Here is a 19,252-nt window from a genome sequence, read left to right as displayed (position 1 = left end):
GGAATTTTGCCGGTGGACCCATTCCTGTCCCTATCCATTTTTCCACGATTTGATCCAGAATTACTCTCTTTTCTTTACTTCGTACAATCGTTGATGGACTAAATCTGGTTGCTAAATCTACAAAATGCAAAATAAATATGTTATTTGCTTTATCCCAGATCTTAAGGTCCATGGCTACAATGTTGTTAAAATCCCTGGTCAAAGGTAGGGTTACTATCGGTCATGCTGGTGTCCTCCCGTGCTTCCTACAAACTTCACAGCGATCACTAACCTGTTGTATCATAGAATCATAGAATTTACAGTACGGAAGGAGGCCATTCGGCCCATTGAGTCTGCACCGGCTCTTGGAAAGAGCACCTTACCCAAGGTCAACACCTCCACCCTATCCCCATAACCCAGTAACCCCACCCAACACCAAGGGCAATTTTGGACACTAAGGGCAATTTATCATGGCCAATCCACCTAACCTGCACATCTTTGGACTGTGGGAGGAAACCGGAGCACCCGGAGGAAACCCACGCACACACGGGGAGGATGTGCAGACTCCGCACAGACAGTGACCCAAGCCGGAATCGAACCTGGGACCCAGGAGCTATGAAGCAATTGTGCTATCCACAATGCTACCGTGCTGAAGATTAGTATAGTCGTCATCCCTTACCCCTGCATCCTTTAATACATTTTTCAGCCTCCGAGGCGACGGATGTGCAAATTGCCGATGCAGTTTTAATACCACAAGATTTTTGTCAGCTGAAGTCCCATTTTCAACTGCCATTAACACATCCTTAACCACTCTACTTGAAATATTATTTGTCAGTAATGGAACACAATAGTGTCCCGACTGTGTAAATTGTAAGTCCACCGTCTTTCCAAAAACTGTTGCCTTATCCTGTTCCACATCCAGTTTCATGTGTGCTTTCTTCATCGACGGTCTGCTCAGAAGCAAAGGTATCTCACTTGATACAACATCCATGCTAATGAAATGATTCACTCCGGCAATATTGCAAGGGATCTTTTCAGCGACTTCTGAGTATTACCATCCCCAAACCTGAAACTTGTGGAACTTTCAAATTCCTTAACCTTGTTACGATTTTCAGCATTCAAAGAGTCCAGGTAACATTTTAACCAGTCAATTCCACACACAGTAGATGTGCAGCCACTGTCCAATACAGCACAGTTGAAGGATTATGCAACCAACACCCTCATTACCGGCGTAAAACTGCTTGTCAATAGGACAATGTCTTCTTTCTGGTCACTATCTTTTTCCTCTTCTGACTCTTCCGTGTAATGTGTCGCTTCAAACACTATCATAACGAGTTCGACAGTTGAAACCATAATGGTATTGAGAGTCACATCGAAAACATCGATTTATCATGCCCCGTGCATTTCTGGGGTTCATCTTCCTATTATAGGTTCTAACTGGGTTTGTGTCTTCATAATTTCCTTGTCTTGGTTTCCTTCTATAGTCTTGAGCCCTATTCGTAGCCATACGATTTCGCCATCCTGTTAGTAGTGCATCTTCCATATTCTGCCTTATTGCAGGCTGACCCATTTGGGTCTTCAGAGCCATCGGAATCGAATGTTTCCCCAGAAACTTCCCGTACCAGCCTCCCCGAACAGGCACCGGAATGTGGCGACTAGGGGATTTTCACAGTAACTTCATTTGAAGGCTACTTGTGACAATAAGAGATTTTCATTTTTCATAAAGCTTGTCGTCATCTGTTCGAATAAGGTATCCTTATCAGTAAACTGAACTCCTGTCAAAACCAGGAGCCTATCCATGTTGCTCAGTCTAGCACAGTCACAGTTTCTTTCTTTTCTCACTCACTCCTTGGTTTGATCTGGAAAAGATGTATCTTTCAATCCTGCACATTTACACAGCAACCATCCTCTGCTACCAATTGTTAGACGTTTTAGTTGCTGTGATATGAAGAGTCTAAAGTTCTGTTCCTTTTTCACAAACACATTTATTTCATTCCAACAGCCTTTGCACAAAACTCTAACGATACATCACCCAACTGAGGCCACCTGAAGCCCCTTTACATATCAGTGTCAATTATTGGATACTTAACATAAATGAGACAACCAATTACATGTCTCTTAACCCATTACTTAACACCACCCACTCATTCACTCCAGTTTTCCCCCTCACGGCCGTGGCTCACCAGGCCTTCGACCGTATCAAGGCCGACATCGCCAAGGCCCTGATGCACGCGGTCGACGAGACCATCCCCTTTCAAGTCGAGAGAGATGCATCAGACATCGCTCTGGCCGCCACCCTCACCCAGGCAGGCAGACCCGTGACATTCTTTTCCCGCACCCTCCATGCCTCCGAAATTCGGCACTCCTCCGTCGAAAAGGAGGTCCAAGCCCTCGTTGAAGCTGTGCGGCATTGGAGGCATTACCTGGCCAGCAGGAGATTCACTCTCCTCATTGACCAACGGTCGGTTGCCTTTATGTTCAATAACACACAGCGGGGCAAGATCTAAAATGATAAAATCTTGAGGTGGAGGATCGAGCTCTCCACCTACAATTACGAGATTTTGTATCGCCCCGGTAAGCTGAACGAGCCCCCCGATGCCCTATCCAGAGGTACATGTGCCAGCGCATAAGTGGACCGACTCTGGGCCCTACACGATGGTCTCTGTCACCCAGGGGTCACCCTGTTCTTTCACTTCATAAAGGCCCGCAACCTACCCTACTCCATTGTGGAAGTCAGGACGGTCACCAAAGACTACCAGGTCTGCGCGGAGTGCAAACTGCACTTCTACCGGCCAGATCGGGCTCACCTGGTGAAGGCCTCAAGTCCCTTTGAACGCCTAAGCATGGACTTCAAAGGGCCCCTCCCCTCCTCCGACCGAAACACGTACTTCCTTAACGTGGTTGACAAATACTCCAGATTCCCCTTCGCCATTCCATGCCCAGGTATGACTTCCGCCACAGTCATCAAAGCCCTCAATAGCATCTTCACTCTGTTCGGTTTCCCCGCTTACGTCCACAGCGACCAGGGATCCTCCTTTATGAGTGATGAGCTGCGTCAATTCCTGCTCAGCAAAGGCATTGCCTCAAGCAGGGCGACCAGCTACAACCCCTGGGGAAACAGGCAGGTGGAGAGGGAGAACGGGACGGTCTGAAAGGCCGTCCTGCTGGCCGTTCCGTCTAAAAATCTCCCAGTCTCCTGCTGGCAGGAGGTCCTCCCCGACGCCCTCCATTCCATCCGATCGCTACTTTGCACTGCGACTAATGCAACCCTCCATGAACGTCTCCTTGCCTTCCCTAGAAAGTCCATCTCTGGGGTTTCGCTCCCAACGTGGCTGGAAGCTCCAGGACCCGTTCTGCTCTGCAAGCACGTGTGGCTCCACAAGGCGGACCCGTTGGTCGAGAGGGTACAGCTACTCCATGCAAACCCGCAGTACGCCTTTGTGGTGTACCACGACGGCCGCCAAGACACAGTCTCCCTCAGGGACCTGGCTGAAATGGCTGAAGCTTGGTGAGCACACACATTTATACTCCGCCTACTGGGTGGAGCCAGCAGGCAGAGATCTACGCCCGCACCTGTAGTACAGGAGCCTTACCGTATTACTTCTCATATGTGCAATATATACAAACAGTGGTGACTACCACATAGGCATACTTCCTGGTGCAGGTGGGCAAGCCCAGGATCCAGGTGATGCTAGGGCCAATCGCAATCACCTGGCAGCTGCTGCTTTCAAACATTGAGTTTCTAAAATTAACAATTGATGTCAAAACGCTCCCTCCCCTTGCCCCCTCTTCCCTCCCTCATTGTGTTTATTTGGGAAATTATATTTTATTGACCATTGTGTTTAAGTGAGAAAATATATTTTATTGCAAGAAATTTGTAAAAGTTGAGATAGTTTTATGTCAAAGCTGATAACTGGTTTCAAAGTTGGTATTTACATTAAAAAATGTTTTCCATTAAACTTTACAAGCTTCCACAAATGAAGCATTGAAGTCTTACTGAAACATCAAATCACATTTAATTATGGGACAATTATGAATAAGATAATCGAAGTAAAGAAGGCAGAGACATAATAACACGGGTAATATGATGACACGCTGGTTAGCACTGTTGTCTCACAACACCATGAACCTCTGTTCAATTTAGACCTTGGGTGACTATGTGGTGTTTGCATATTCTCCCCATGGATGGGTTTCCTCTGGGTGCTTCGGTTTCCTCTCAGTCCAAAGATATGCAGTTTAGGTGGATTGGCCTTACTAAATTGCCCCTTAGTGTCCAACGGTTAGGTGTCCAACGGATAGGGCAGGGGCATGGGCAGGGTGCTCTTTCAGAGGGTGGGTGCTGGCTCGATGGGCCAAAGAGCTTTCTTTTGCACTGTCGGGATTCCATGATTCTAGAAACACAAACCAAAAAAATATCAGATGTTACAAGGACAGTGAAAGCAAAAAGCCCTGGGGCACTTTTAAAAGACCATAATCTATATTAAGACATACAAACACTTTTAAGCGTGCCACATGTAAAGTTATAATATAATGAAGATTTAAAACAAATAACAAAACCTATGTTCACTTATAAATAAACATCTTTAAATCTTTTTTTTTTTAAATTACTTAAGAATAACCAATGCCAGTACAAAAGAGCAAAAAAACTTGTACATACCTTTAAAACACTTGTTAAACTTGGTTGCTTGTTGTCTTCGATAGAAATCTGAAGCTTAAATGCCTACCCTCAATGGGAGTTCCTGTAGCTGCTGCGTCACAAGGGGGCGCCACACTGGAGCCTATGCAGACTGTCCTGCTGGAGGCCTGAGGCTGGACCAGGAAGGTTTGCCACAAGTTTTGAGCACAGGTAAGTGCGCAGTATCGGCGGGCCACAGCTTTCCGCCAATACTCAAGAAGTTACGGCCCACAGGTTTCTCAGCGAGCTTGAATGGGTAGATGCTGAGAGGATGTTTCCTCTTGTGGGAGAGTCTCGGACCAGAGTACATAATCTCAGAGTAAAGGGTCACCCATTTAAGACATAGATGAGGAGGAGTTTTTTCTCGGAGGGTATGAATCGGTGGAATTCTTTACTGCAAAGAGCTAGAGGCTGGGTCGTTAAGTATGTTCAAGGCAGACAATTTTTTTTAATCAGAAGGGAATTAAGGGTTATAGAGTTACGACGGGAAATTGGAGTTGAGGATTATATCTGACCAGCCATTATCCCATTGAATGGCGGAACAGACCTGATTGACCAAATTATCTACGTCTTATGGTCTAAATATCATATTAAAGAGTAGTGGAACCACGGAGGAGAATCAAAGCAAATTTGCAAAAGCTGTGGCACAACTTGGTTTGGTCCCAGGAGAAGTGAAGGAACGTTCAAGATCCTGTAAAGAATTGGGGTCTCTTGCGTAGAAATAAAACTTGAATGAGGACTGTGCTGTTAAGATTTTCAGGTCCATGAAATACAGTGTTTAACAGTACTTGCTTTAACTTCTAAGTTACTGATAATCGAAAAAATAAACATATACAACCTCTAAACAGGAAATAGATAAATGGCAGATGTAATATTAAGATGTGACAATAGGATGTAAATTTAGAGAATTCAAAGATATTTATTAGCACACAGAATCTGCAAATAGTGGGGGAGACAGTGGTTAGCATTGTTGCTTCACAGCGCCAGGTTCCCAGGTTCAATTCCCGGCTTGGGTCACTGTCTGTGTGGCGTCTGCACCTTCTCCCCGTGTCTGCGTGGGTTTCCTCCGTGTGCTCCGGTTTCCTCCCACAAGTCCCGAAAGACGCACAGTTAGGTAATTTGGACATTCTGAATTCTCCCTCTGTGTACCCGAACAGGTGCCGGAATGTGGCTTTTCACAGTAACTTCATTGCAGTGTTAATGGAAGCCTACTTGTGACAATAAAAGATTATTATTAAAAGATTGGGGTGTGATGGTGAGGTAGGTAGAAATGGAAGCGTGAGAAAACACCAAAAACTGACAAAACTGGAAGAGGTGCCACCAGCCTGGAGTAATACCAGTGTTTCAACAGAGTGATACATCCTAAACATTACTCACACTTCCTCCCTGGGTTTAGAACTTGCCTATTATCTCACAGGTGTTGCCTATCCTGGTGTTTTTAAACATACTAGAAATCTAAAACAAAAAAGTGTCTGCATTTCTTTATATCAACTCTTTTCAGATACCAAGCAACTGGCCATAGCTTTCTAATATTTTAATTTTGTTAGCACGTCATTTTTCTTAACTTTTCAGGTATTCTTTCTGCGATCGAAATGGCATAATTTTGGATTTGATAAGGGAGCTGTCCTTTTAAACCAGTCATATGATCTCCATGCTATTTTCAGTCTAATAAAAAAAATCATGGAACCAAAATCAAAAGCCTAAATTAAATATAAATATTAGAATGGTTTGTGGTGGAACAAATAAACAGCCGGATTAGTTGAGCTCAGTGCATGTTTACAAATTACTTTTGAAATCAAAGTGCTGGTTTTGAAAATCCACATAAATTCACAGGTGGTTCCAAGTAGCTAGTTCTGCTTATTAAGCCAAGTTAGAAGACAGATGAATTGACTGAAATAGACAAGTTAAACAAGGTAGACAGAAAACATTACAAAGAAAGACAAAGACAAAAATTCTCAACGCATAGCTCAACAGATTGCCAATATTTTTATTTTTCCTTATGTTTTCTTCACCCTTTTGTCTTACTAGTTTAAATTCTCCCCAAAAACACTTAGATATATGTGTGCTTCTGTTCAGGGCACTTGCATCTCAGAACTAGTCTCAATGTCTCAGGAATCCAAATTCTCTCATCTTACTATTCCTCCTCAAATAACAATTCGCACCCAAAATAATGCTGAAATTACTAGTCAACATCCTGATCTTCCATTCATCTCTTTATTCCTTTACATAACCTCACACCAGTTCTTCCCTGCATCACAGTCTCTAACATGAATCACAGTCTGACTGTTCCCTTGGATTCTTCAAGGTCCATTGGGGCTTTTCACAGTAACTTCATTGAAGCCTACTTGTGACAATAAGTTATTATTATTATTGTGTGTGCAATTACAGTCCTATCACCTGGGAAGAAACACCCATTCCCAAACGATGGAGTACCCGTTATCAGAGCATTTCTGAACTTTTTCATAGAATTTACAGTGCAGAATGATGCCACCCGGCCCATCAAGTACACACCGGCCCCTGGAAAGAGCACTCTACCCAAGCCCACACCTCCACCCCATCTCCGTAACCCGACCTAACCAGTTTGGAACAAAGGGGCAATTTAACAATGCACCCAACCCACACATCTTTGGACTGTGGGAGGAAACCGGAGCACCAGAGGAAACCCACGCACACACGGGAAGAATGTGCAAACTCCACAGTCATCCAAGGCTGGAATTGAACCCGGGTCCCTGGTGTTGAGGCAGCAGTTCTACCCACTGTGCCAACCGCTTGTGATTGTATTGCCATTTTGTCCTTACTGTACATTAGAGGAACTTTATTTTGTGCCACATTTTCATTTACACCCCCCCCCCCCCAAAATTAGACGAACTTCATTTTTAAATTGATTATTTCTGCACCCTGTACTCGTTAAGGAACTCCGTGGACTTTGTTTTTGGAAGAATGCTCTGCCGTGCTGTGCAATACATACTGCACTACAACTTTGTTTGTCTAATATTGAATTATTTTCTGTACAGGAGTACTGCTCTGTACTGTACAGTACATGTGTCCAGGGAACCTGTGCAAATTTGGTGTCTTAAAGAAGAAGTCTCTGGAAGAAAGAAGCCTTCTGGCAAAGCAGCAATTTTAAAGTCACTGACAGGACTATGCAGTACAGCAATCCAGCCTAAATGGTACAATGATTCAATTTTTATATTGACTTTTTCAGGCAAACATTGCCCTCACGAACTAACTCTGGCTTTAACATTGATTCCAATGAGGGCAGCACGGTGGCCTAGTGGTTAGCACAGCTGCCTCATGGCTCTGAGGTCCCAGGTTCGAACCCGGCTCTGGGTCACTGTCCGTGTGGAGTTTGCACATTCTCCCCGTGTCTGCGTGGGTTTCGCCCCCACAACTCAAAGATGTGCAGAGTAGGTGGATTGGTCACACTAAATTGCCGCTTAATTGGAAAAAATAATTGGGTAATCTAAATTTATTTTTAAAAAAACATTGATTCCAATGGGAAATGATGCTTCACTTAAAGTGGCGATTTTCATGAACACAACCATGACTTTAAGTGAAGACACCCCTGTCATTGCATACTGTATTTTAAAAATTGCAAAGCGATTCAGACTTCAATATTCTCAATGCATGACATTGTATAGTACAATCAATTTGGTACCTGATCTAATTATAAAAGTTCAGTGAAGTAGACGTCATTTGTAGTATGAATTTCCTAATCCCATCAACGCGATGTTCTATTTATGGTAATGCTCAACTATAAACATGTAATTCATTTCGAAAGACAACAGTTCACTCAATCGCCAACTACTTTAATGTATTCATATATAAATATTGTATTCATAATAGGGCAGCACGGTAGCATTGTGAATAGCACAATTGCTTCACAGCTCCAGGGTCCCAGGTTCGATTCCGGCTTGGGTCACTGTCTGTGTGGAGTCTGCACATCCTCCCAGTGTGTGCGTGGGTTTCCTCCGGGTGCTCCGGTTTCCTCCCACAGTCCAAAGATGTGCAGGTTAGGTGGATTGGCCATGATAAATTGCCCTTAGTGTTGGGTGGGGTTACTGGGTTGTGGGGATAGGGTGGTGTTGTCGTCCTTGGGTAGGGTGCTCTTTCCAAGAGCCGGTGCAGACTCGATGGGCCGAATGGCATCCTTCTGCACTGTAAATTCTATGATAATTCTATGATAATAAACTTACTCTTGTGAACTGGCTACATCTCGCATCAGACATCTTCGTTTGTGCCATCAATATGCCACACAATTGGTACAAAGATGGATATGCTGAAGTTACCATGTTCAGGATCAGCCTGGAAAGTTTATTTATGCTTGGGTAAATTTTTGTACATGTCTGCAAAATGCTAAGCTCGATCGTGGACCAAAAGAGCAGGAGCAATCAGCCAGCCGCTGTAGCTGAAGTGATATATTTGCTCCAGCACTTTAGAAACTATAATAGAACCCAGCCTAAATCAGAACAAAGAGAGGTCCCCAAGCCAACAACAGAATCCTTCAATAGACCAAGCTGATCAAGAGGAGATTTAAGAAAAGAACATTCTTTGTTGATGAGAGAGTAGAACTGTTGTAAAGCTTGAACTTTCATCACTGTGAGCAGACATGCAGGTATCAGAGCGTGGAACTGTCTCCTCAGTCAAATAGGCTGCCATTGGGTCCTACTGCCCATCTGATTAAAATCTCCCATAAGATTAAGAGGCAGTTTCAAACCATTTTGGACACCTGGTCTGATAAGCCATTAGCCCATCGCAAATAGGTCTGAAGACCTATTTGTCCGTCAATGGAAGGTTAGTTGCATATGAATGGCATAGCTCTGTTCATCTGTAGCAACGGGAGTGGGAAACCAGGCAGCCTCAATAACGATAATGGATTTACGTCAGGTCACCTCGGGAAGAACATTTGTGGATGAAAGAATGAAGGAACTAAGGAACGAGAGAGAGAGAGAGATAAAGAGAGCGATAGAGAGAGCGATCTGACCAAATGTCCCTAACGGAAGATAAGTGCTTTGTAAATGCAAGTATTGCCTTTGACTGCAATAGTGGATGAGCTGCATTTTGGTTTAATGGGAACTTGTGTAAAGGTTAAGAAACTGCATGTAATCAGTTAATAAAAGTTCAAATATTGTTTTATTTTCTTTTGTTTTAATGAAGTTTGATTCTAAAATAACCAAATCCTATTTCTTATATCATCACTCCTGGAATTAATCAATCTTTCTGCACAGTCTTAAACTTAAAAGAGTTATGAGTCTGATTCAGTATCTTAGCCATTGTAACAGAATGTATACAACGAATATTACATGGATTACTAAAGTAAGTAAAGTCGCCATAGTCACAGATGACATTAGGCTGCTTTCCCTTTCGAGGGGGGGGGGGGAGAAGAGCCGTCTGGTGGTGATTTCATAGAATCTACAGTGCAGAAGGGGGCCATTCGGCCCATCGAGTATACACCGGCCACTGAACGAGCACCCCACCTAAACCCATACCTCCATCCTATCCCCGTAACCCAGCAACCCCACCTAACATTTGGACACTACAGGGCAATTTAGCATGACCAATTCACCTAACCCGCACATCATTGGACTGTGGGAGGAAACCGGAGCGCCCGGAGGAAACCCACGTAGACATGGGGAGAACATGCAGACTCCACACAAACAGTGACCCAAGCCGGGAATCACATCCAGGTCCCTGGTGTTGTAAAGCAACAGTGCTAACCACTGTGCTATCCTGCCACCCGAGGATCACCACATATCAGGCGAGGGGCAAGGTTGAGGCGGTGAGACCTTCATGAATAACCTCAGCCAGTACGGGAATTGAACCCATGCTGTTGGTCCACCTCTGCATCGCAAACCAACTGTCCAGCCAACTGAGCTAAACCGATTTGCAATTTGATCTAGGTAGACAACTTGAATACCTTTGCTCATTTGTAATGACCATTTTGAAATGTCTGTAACGTTTGACTGTATTTTAAAGGTCAGTCGATTGAAGTGCAGAACAGGCATGTCCCCGCAAAAATGAAGGATAGAAATGGCAGTATTCAGAAACCATGGACGACAAAGGAAATTGTAAACTAAGTCAAAAGGAAGCATAGGATAGGTCTACGCATCTAAAAACTGACGAAGCCCTTGAGGAATACAATGAAATTAGGAAGGCTAAAAGGGGCCATGAAATGTCTTCAGCAAACATGGTCAAGGAGAATCCCAAGGCTTTTTATGCATATATTAGGAGCAAGAGGGTTGTAAGAGAAAGAGTAGGCCCACTTAAGAACAATGGAGGGAAGTTATGTGTGGAACCACAGGAAATGGGTGAAATCCTTGATGAGTACTTTGTATCTGTATTCCAAGGAGAACAACATGACGAATGTTGAGGCCAGGGATAGGTGTGTAAACTCTCTTGAGAACACCAACATCAAAGGAGGAAGTGTGGAGTATCCTAAATTGCATTAAGATAGACTGGTCGCCGGAGCCGGATGGGATCTATCCCAGGTTAATGTGGGAGGCAAGGGGAGAAATAGCTGGGGCCTTAACTGATATTTTCACATCCTCTTTGACCACAGGCAAGGTTCCAGAGTACTGGAGAATAGCCAATGTTATTCCCTTGTTTAAGAAAGGAAGCAGGAACAATCCAGCAAATTATAGGCCAGTGAGCCTGACATCAGTAGTGGGGAGGCTTTTGGAAATTACAATGAGGGACAGGATACATGCACATTTGGAGGATAATATACTAGTTAGTGACAGGCAGCATGGTTTTGTATGGGGCAGGTCATGTCTCACCAACCTGATTTGAGTCTTTTGAAGAGGTGACAAAGAAAATTGATGAGGGAAGGGCTGCGGGTGTAGTTTATATAGACTTTAGTAATGCGTTTGGCAAGGTCCCACATGGCAGCCTGGTACAAAAACTAAAATCGCATGGGATTCTGTGTGGGCTGGCTAGATGGAAACAGAGCTGGCTTGGTTATAGAAGTCAGAGAGCAGCAGTGGAAAGGAGTTTTTCTGAATGGAGATCTGTGGCTAGTGGTGTTCCGCAGGGTTCAGTGCAGGGACCTCTTTTGTTTGTAGTATGTATAAATGATCTGGAGAAAATGTGGATGGTCTAATTAGTAAATTTGCGATTGACACGAAGATTGGCGGAGTTGCTGATAGTGCCGAAGATTGTCAAATGATACAACAGGATATAGACAGATTGGAGACTTGGGCACAGAAATGGCAGATGGAGTTTAACCCGAACAAATGAGAGATGATGCATTTTGGAAGATCAAATCTAGGTCTGAATTGTACTGTAAATGGTAGAACTCTTAGGAATATTAACATAGAGGGATCTGGGCGTGCAGGTCTGTGGCGACACAGGTGGCCAAGCTGATTAAGAAGGCATATGGCATGCTTGCATTCATCAGCCGGGGCATTGAATACAAGAGTTGGGAAATCATGCTGCAGCTATATAAAACCTTGGTTAGGCCACATTTGGAGTATTGTGTGCAGTTCTGGTCACCACATTATCAGAAGGACGTGGAAGCTTTGGAGCGAGTGCAAATGAAGTTCACCAGGGTGTTTCCTGGTCTTGAGGGTGTTGGTTATGAGGAGAGGTTGGATAAATTAGGATTGTTTTCACTGGAAAGACAGAGGCTGAGGGGAGATCTGATAGAGGTCTACAAAATTATGAGCCGCATTGACAGGGTGGATAGTCAGGCTTTTTCCAAGGGTGGAAGTGTCAATTACAAGGGGTACAGGTTCAAGGTGAGAGTGGGAAAGTTTAAGGTAGCTGTGCGGGGTAGGTTTTTCCACACAGTGGAATGCGCTGCCAGAGGATGTGGTGGAAGCAGGTACATTAGCAACATTTAAGAGACATCTGGATGGATACACAAATAGAGAGGAAGTAGAGGGATACGGACTGGATGGATACGTGAATAGGGAAGAAATAGAGGGATACCAACAGAGTAAGGCAGAAGTTTTTTTTTTTTAAAGTTAGGGCATCATGATCAGCACATGTTGGAGGGCCGAAGGGCCTGTTCCTGTGCTGCACTTTTCTTTGAAGCACCTCAGTGTAACATACAGAGAACCTGAATATTATTGCACTGTGTGTGATGGTCAATTTGAAATGTTCTTTCAGATATTTTACAAATAAAGTATAGTTTTGCAAAAAAATAGCAGTATGTTTTTATTATAAATAGAACTAATTTGTTATACTTCTGATCCTGCCGTGTCAATGAGATTTCCCTTTCTCTGTATCCCCCGCTGTCAAGAAACCCATAGCCGGGGTTCACTGATGGTGGGACCAGAAGATCCCACTGGCGAGATTGGCTGGAAAATTTCAGCCAGTGTCAGCTATGGCTAAACTTGTATTTTATACAGTTCAGCAAAACTTCCGATTCTTGCATTATATTCCTCAGGTTATGAAGGCAAGGAATTGCATATGCCTTCATGACCACCTGCAGGGATCTGTAGGTATGCGCTCCAAAGTTAATCTCTTCCTCTACATTTCTCAGTATCCTGAGATACTGAGCCTTGTTAGTCTTACCCAAAAGCATTACTTCACATTTCTTTGAATGGAGCTTCATTTGCCATTGTTCAACTCAACTGACGAGTCCATTATCTTTCTTTCCATCATTTTTTTGTTGGTCTATAAAATTTCATTCATGTCTAAATCATAGACATTACCAGAAAAAGCAAGGGACTGAGTACCACACCATATGGAATCCAACTGGAAACTGGTCACAAATACACCCACCAACCTTTGCTTCTGAGCTAATTTTGGATCAAACCGTTTTATCAGACCGGAGTAAAGTACAAAGTGGTATGCGCCAGTATTAGTAATTAAGTTCTTTTTCAATATTAAACATTCGATTTTGAATGGAAGGTTTCCAGGTGGCATGAAACTCAAATATAGTAAACAATAATAAACCCGAGGAGGACAGTGAAATGAGCAGATGAAGTGCAATGCCAAGAAGTATTAAATTAAAAGAAGCAATATAAACCAATTTGAAAGGAGGTGAACAGAAATACCTGGGAGTTTATGTACACAATTATTTGAAGGTGGCAGAAAATATCGAGAAGCCGATTAATATAATATTCAATCCTTGACTTTAAGAGACATAGAATACAAAAGGAAGTTATGCTAAACCTTAACAGATAGGTTAGGCCTCTGGTGGTGAACTGTGGTCAATTCTGGGCACCACACTTTAGTAAGGATGTCAAGGTCTTGAAAAGGCTGAAAAGACATTTAGAACAATGGGATCAGAGAGGAAAGACTTCAGTAGTTGACAGACTGAATAAACTGGGGTTGTTCTCCTCAGTGCAATGAAGGTTAATGGTTGATTTGATGGAGGTGTTCAAAATCATGAAGGGTTTTGATAAGAGTAAATATAGAAAAAACTTCCAGTGGAAGAGTTGATTACCAAATGTTACAGATTGAAGGTACCTTTTATTGGCTGATAACAAAGGTTACAGGAAGGAAAACAATTAAGAGTGAATTGTTAGCTGGAATACACTGCCTGAAACAGTGACAAAAGCAGATTCCATTAGAACTGCCAAAGGAAATTTGGTATGTACTTGACGTGCAAACATGTGGATGCAATTGGCAACAGGCAAGATGGGCCAAGTAGCCTGCTTTTGTCCTCTCTCATTATATAATTATTTCAGTCACCGAAGCGGTAACCTTGAAATCAGATCGGCAAGAGAATTAATTAGCAGAATGTACAATCATTAAGCACAAATAAAATGTTATTTTTCGAGACAATTTACCGCTAACTTTAAAAAATGGCTTTTAGCACAAACATGCAAAGCTTAATTTTCCGTGCAGGGTGAACGCTTCTGGAAAACACTTCACGCAAATCAATAACACAGCAGTCAATTTGCGGTTTCTAAGATGTTAGCGGTATCTCTCAATCATTGACTTCACAACTGACAAGTTTCAGATTAAGTTGAGGTGAATAGTATAGCACTCATTTATCAATTTCAAGCAAGTCTGGTAATTTTCCAAATTGCACAGTAGTCTTGTCCATCTGTTCAGAATTGAGGAAAGAAACAGTGCTACTGCACTATCTTCCAATTAGTTATTCCAACCAGTTCATTGCCAATAAAGGCGCTACTACCATCTTCATGTGCGCTCGGATTTCGGGCACTTATATATTTGAATACTGGTATGATGCAGAAATATCCTACTTAAAAATCGTCCTGGATCAGCACTTTCAGATATTGAAACAGCTTGAAACACTGCGCGCCTCAACGAGCCAAGCCGATGTACTTTGCGATTGTTCCCAGCCAAATTATGCTAACCTGACACATTGGTCTGGTACGACCAGACCTTCGGGACTTAAACCACAACTTGTCAAAAGACAAAACAACGTCTGCGATCGATGGTAGGCAGCTCTGACGTCTTACACCGCAAGGAAGATGTTTCCAAAATGTTTTTTTTGGGGGGGGGGGGGGGGGGAAAGAGAGTAAATCAGAAGCTTTAGGCATTATTCGCAGTGGGACAAGACGTATAGAACTATCCCTGCTTCGGGTCAATTGCCATATAATCCACAACAGATCATTTCCCAGAAAATCATGGGGGGGGGGGGGGGGCGGGGGGCAGTCATTTGGACGCAGTTAACATGCCACCCTTCCTGTTGCAGTGATGGTCCGGATTTCTGCCTGTGGACGGGGTCTGGTTATTTAGAAAAAACCTTTACCCTTTCAGTCAGGTGCGACACAACCAATGGCAATAACGCCCCCACCCCACCCTGGACTCCCCACAATCGGTTTTCCAAAACAATATTTAACGTGTCAGACCTGCAAGAAATCACGTCTACGCTCCTGCCTTTACCAAAGACGACCCCCTCCCCTTCAGCGGCGAATATTACCCCAACCTCAATTCTCAAGGGCACACAGACAAATGCACATTTCAATTCCCCCACTTTAAAATGAAGGCTCACCAGGTTCAGCACAGTCTCCACGATGTCCCTGTTGCTGACCTCTCCAACTTGAATGAGGCCGATGACAACGGCGAATTTCATTTTAATATTCCTGATGGGCACCGAGGGGTTAATGCCGGAGATGGACACCATCGATCCCACCACCATCTCTGCCGCCGGTCTGGTGCCGAGCTCCAGACCCCGGGTTCCGCCTCCCGGTCCCAAGCCGGCGGCTTCTCCCGCTCCAGCCGGAGCCGGGGGCGGCACGTTTACCGGCAGCGGCGCCGGCTTGTCGCTCGCCATATCCTCCGAGCGCTCCCCGCTCCTCACAACTCGCCGGCACCGGAGAAACGAGGAGGGGGGGTGGAATATTCTGGAATAAAAAAAAAACCTCAGCAGAATTCAACCCACACCGGGGGAAAAAAAAATCAGATCGAGGAAAATAGATAGCCTGCCCTCTTGATCATTGCAAAACGTGATCCTTTTCTATATATTTATATAGATTTTTGCTTCAATTTTAGAGCGAATGGTTCAGGTTTATTTTGCTGTCGCCGCCGCTCACTCGCCTATCACTTTCTCCGCCATCTTCTGGCCCCCTCGCTGCAGTCGGATCATATACGCATGCGCACTGGGCGCCGGCGGGTCCCGTTAGACGAGTCTCAGGTGTCCAGGTGACAAGTGCACATGGTGCAAGCTCCAGGCAGGCAGCAGAGGAGGTCAGCTTGTTCCAAAAAAAAAAGGCTTCAGCGGCTGCACCTGCACCGACAAAGCAGGAGTGGAGACCATGAAACCAGTGCACCCCCTTTATTATCCTGTCGGCAAACCTTTCTTATTCCGTGGCCACCTCCCCCCCCCCCCCCCCCCCATTCGCAGTTCAAGTGACTGAAAATTGTTCCGATTGTCTGTAACTATAAGGCTCGGTATTCAGACGCGTTTACAAAACATCAAAAGCAGCACTATGAACACCTCCAGGCAGCACTTTGGAAGACTTTTCGTCAGGATCATTCTGGATAATATACGTCGGGAAAAATCTAATTGCATAATACTCCCGAAAGGGGTACGGATTAAAGAGGGTTTTTAGTTTTGCAAATGTGTGTTTCACTAATATAAAGAGTGGACGTTTTATTATGGGACAATTGATCAATCATGAAGGCTTTATGCAAGGTTCAGACTGCACGTGGTTTAATTTTCTATGTTGTAAACATTTAGGCCCTTTTAAAAATACCTGTATAGTAGTGTGCTGAAAATAATTATGAATGGTTCATTTCGTCCGTTCACATGTCTGTGCAGAAATGTGCTTGAAATTAAGGAGACACAAGGGCAGTTTTTGCAATCATCTCAAGAACGCACATTCCTTTCGACCTGGAAATCCGGTTGACTCCACGGAAGATCATTGAAGCATATTAAGCTCAACTCGATATTCATGTAACAGATCAGGAGGGGAGAGCATCGCACCACGTTGATTTTTGCAGCATCTAATTCTTGGCAAATACAGAAAATATGGAGTCTCGGCGTTCTGTAACTCTTCAACAAAAATAAACATTTTCAACAGATCAATTGCTTTTCCTTTATTTATCCCGTTCTTGCCACTATGTTTGAGAAATGGAGAAAAATGGCTTTCATGCAGATCATTTCAAAGAGTAACCACAGTAGCCTAGATAGAAATACAAGATCGCCTCTAGAACTGAATTAAGTTAGATCTTTCCTTTCCTCGGTTTTTACCTTTTTCTGACAAAATAGGATGATGGGCATGTAAAATCAAACAAAGCAATTGTGAATCATCAAATGACAACATTTGTTTTCGTTAAGTGGGGCAGAAATAGGACAACGAAGATCCGCAACCAGCAAAATTAGATGAAAAGTTTTGTGAGGTGAATTTTTTCCAGGTTTCTTTGGGAATAATTTGGCACTGCCATGGGGAAAAAAATCATAGCAGGAAAATCGCATATAAATGAGTTGCAATGACCTCGGTTTCGTGGATAGCTATAACCCAATTGGGAATTGGGAAATTTTAGAATGTACCATTTGTAATGAACCTAAAGAAAATTAACTTTATCCAGTTTTAGATATCTCATTAGTGAAATCACAAGTAGGGCAGCAACATTCGATCTGATCCATAATTACTTTATTCGTCCTTATTTATATGGGTGCATTTTCAAATAAAATTGTCCAGGTAAGAGGAGGAAATGGTAAAATGAAAGTTTTGGTCGTACGTTTTCTAAGTTCAAGTACAGCACTCTCACTTTTTTCATTTTATAAACCGACGCACATATGCCTTCTGACTGAAAACATGTTTTCCCTGCATAAATAGTAAATATTTTGAAAACTGAACTGGCGTTGCTTTTGTCATATTTTAAATATTTTCCAATACATTTATACAAGACAACGAGCTTTTGCTTGTGATTTCCAGCATCCGCACTATTTTACTAGTATTTGAGGTGTGCCGGACTTGTGTTTAATGCCAGATTTATTATAGCTATCTCACACAATTACTTAAAATTGATCTTCAAGATGATAAGCTCACTTTTGAATAATTTATAACATCTTCCGCGGCATTGCTCACAGGCTATTTATTTTAAATGGAGTATTTACACAAACTGGGGATGGATGATCTACATAAAGGTAGAATGAAATGAGGACAGAACTGGGATCAGAAGAGGGGTACAATTTCTTTCAGAGATGTTTCTTGTTTGTTTCCTTGTTTATGTTTCACTATCTTTCATTTGCCCTTCTTTCTCACATAGTATTTTACAACGTAGAGGCCGATTATTCAGCTCAAGGGATCTACGTTGATGTTTATGCTCCACAAGAACATTCTCACACGTTATTCAATTGCATCCTATCAACGTTGTTTTTCTCTACCATGTACTTCTCTAGCTTCTCCTTAAATGCATTCTTTATTGGTCCCATTCATCTTTTCTCCACCATTATTTTTTCTACTCTTTCCTTTCTCTCTTTTTGATTCTCACACTTCCCGTTCTTTTGTTTCTATGTTGCCTGCATTTACTTTCATCACTTGCTTTTCAGCAATGTTTAGTGACATCAGTCTTTGCTGCCTTCACTGTCCTGTGATCGAGTGGGGCGGGGAGGGGGGAGTGGCCGTTGAAGCCATCCATCTTCTGAAACATTTATGTTCAGATTCAATGGCAACAATCTCCAGTTCTACCAAAAAAAGTAATGGAAGGCAGGGGGAAACAGAAAAAAGGGAGGTGAGCAGTAGGGGGAAAGTAAGATGGTGGTGCACTGACAATTGTCCATAAGGCTACGTTTGGGGCCATTCCGCAAACACTGTTTTATAAGCCTAACATAGTGGCATAGATTGATGATTGGCTAGCTGACAGAAACTGAGAGTTGGCATATGGGTATGACACGGCAGTACAGTTTAGCACTGTTGCTTCACAGCACCAGGGACCCGGGTTTGATTCCAAGCTTGGGTCACTGTCTGTCCGGAGTCTGTGCATGGTTTCTTACGGGTGCTCCGGTTTCCTCCCACAAATCCTGAAAGGCTTGCTTGTTAGATGAATTGGATATTCTGAATTCTCCCTCAGTGTACCTGAACAGGCGCCAGAGTGTGATGAGGAGGGGAATTTCACAATAACTTCATTGCAGTGTTAATGTACGCCTACTCGTGACACTAATAAAGATTATTATTATTAAATAGGGCAGTGGGCAGCACAGTGGTGTAATGGTTAGCACTGCTGCCT

General features: G+C 43.3%; 1 protein-coding gene across 1 annotated transcript in view; it reads right to left on the bottom strand.

Annotated features, from left to right (window-relative positions):
• Nucleotides 1-16,161, bottom strand: part of nbeaa (neurobeachin a) — a 1,435,335-nt gene extending 1,419,174 nt beyond the window's left edge. Inside the window, exon 1 of the mRNA XM_072477018.1 lies at nt 15,570-16,161. Within this exon, the coding sequence (XP_072333119.1) occupies nt 15,570-15,851 (282 nt within the window). The 5' untranslated portion in view covers nt 15,852-16,161. The remainder of the gene's footprint in view (nt 1-15,569) is intronic.
• Nucleotides 16,162-19,252: the final 3,091 nt, after the last annotated feature.

Source organism: Scyliorhinus torazame, chromosome 15, assembly GCF_047496885.1.
Source record: "Scyliorhinus torazame isolate Kashiwa2021f chromosome 15, sScyTor2.1, whole genome shotgun sequence".
In the NCBI taxonomy this organism is placed as follows: domain Eukaryota; kingdom Metazoa; phylum Chordata; class Chondrichthyes; order Carcharhiniformes; family Scyliorhinidae; genus Scyliorhinus; species Scyliorhinus torazame.
The sequence above is the reverse complement of the archived record's forward strand: the minus strand, read 5'-3'. Positions and strand labels throughout refer to the sequence as shown.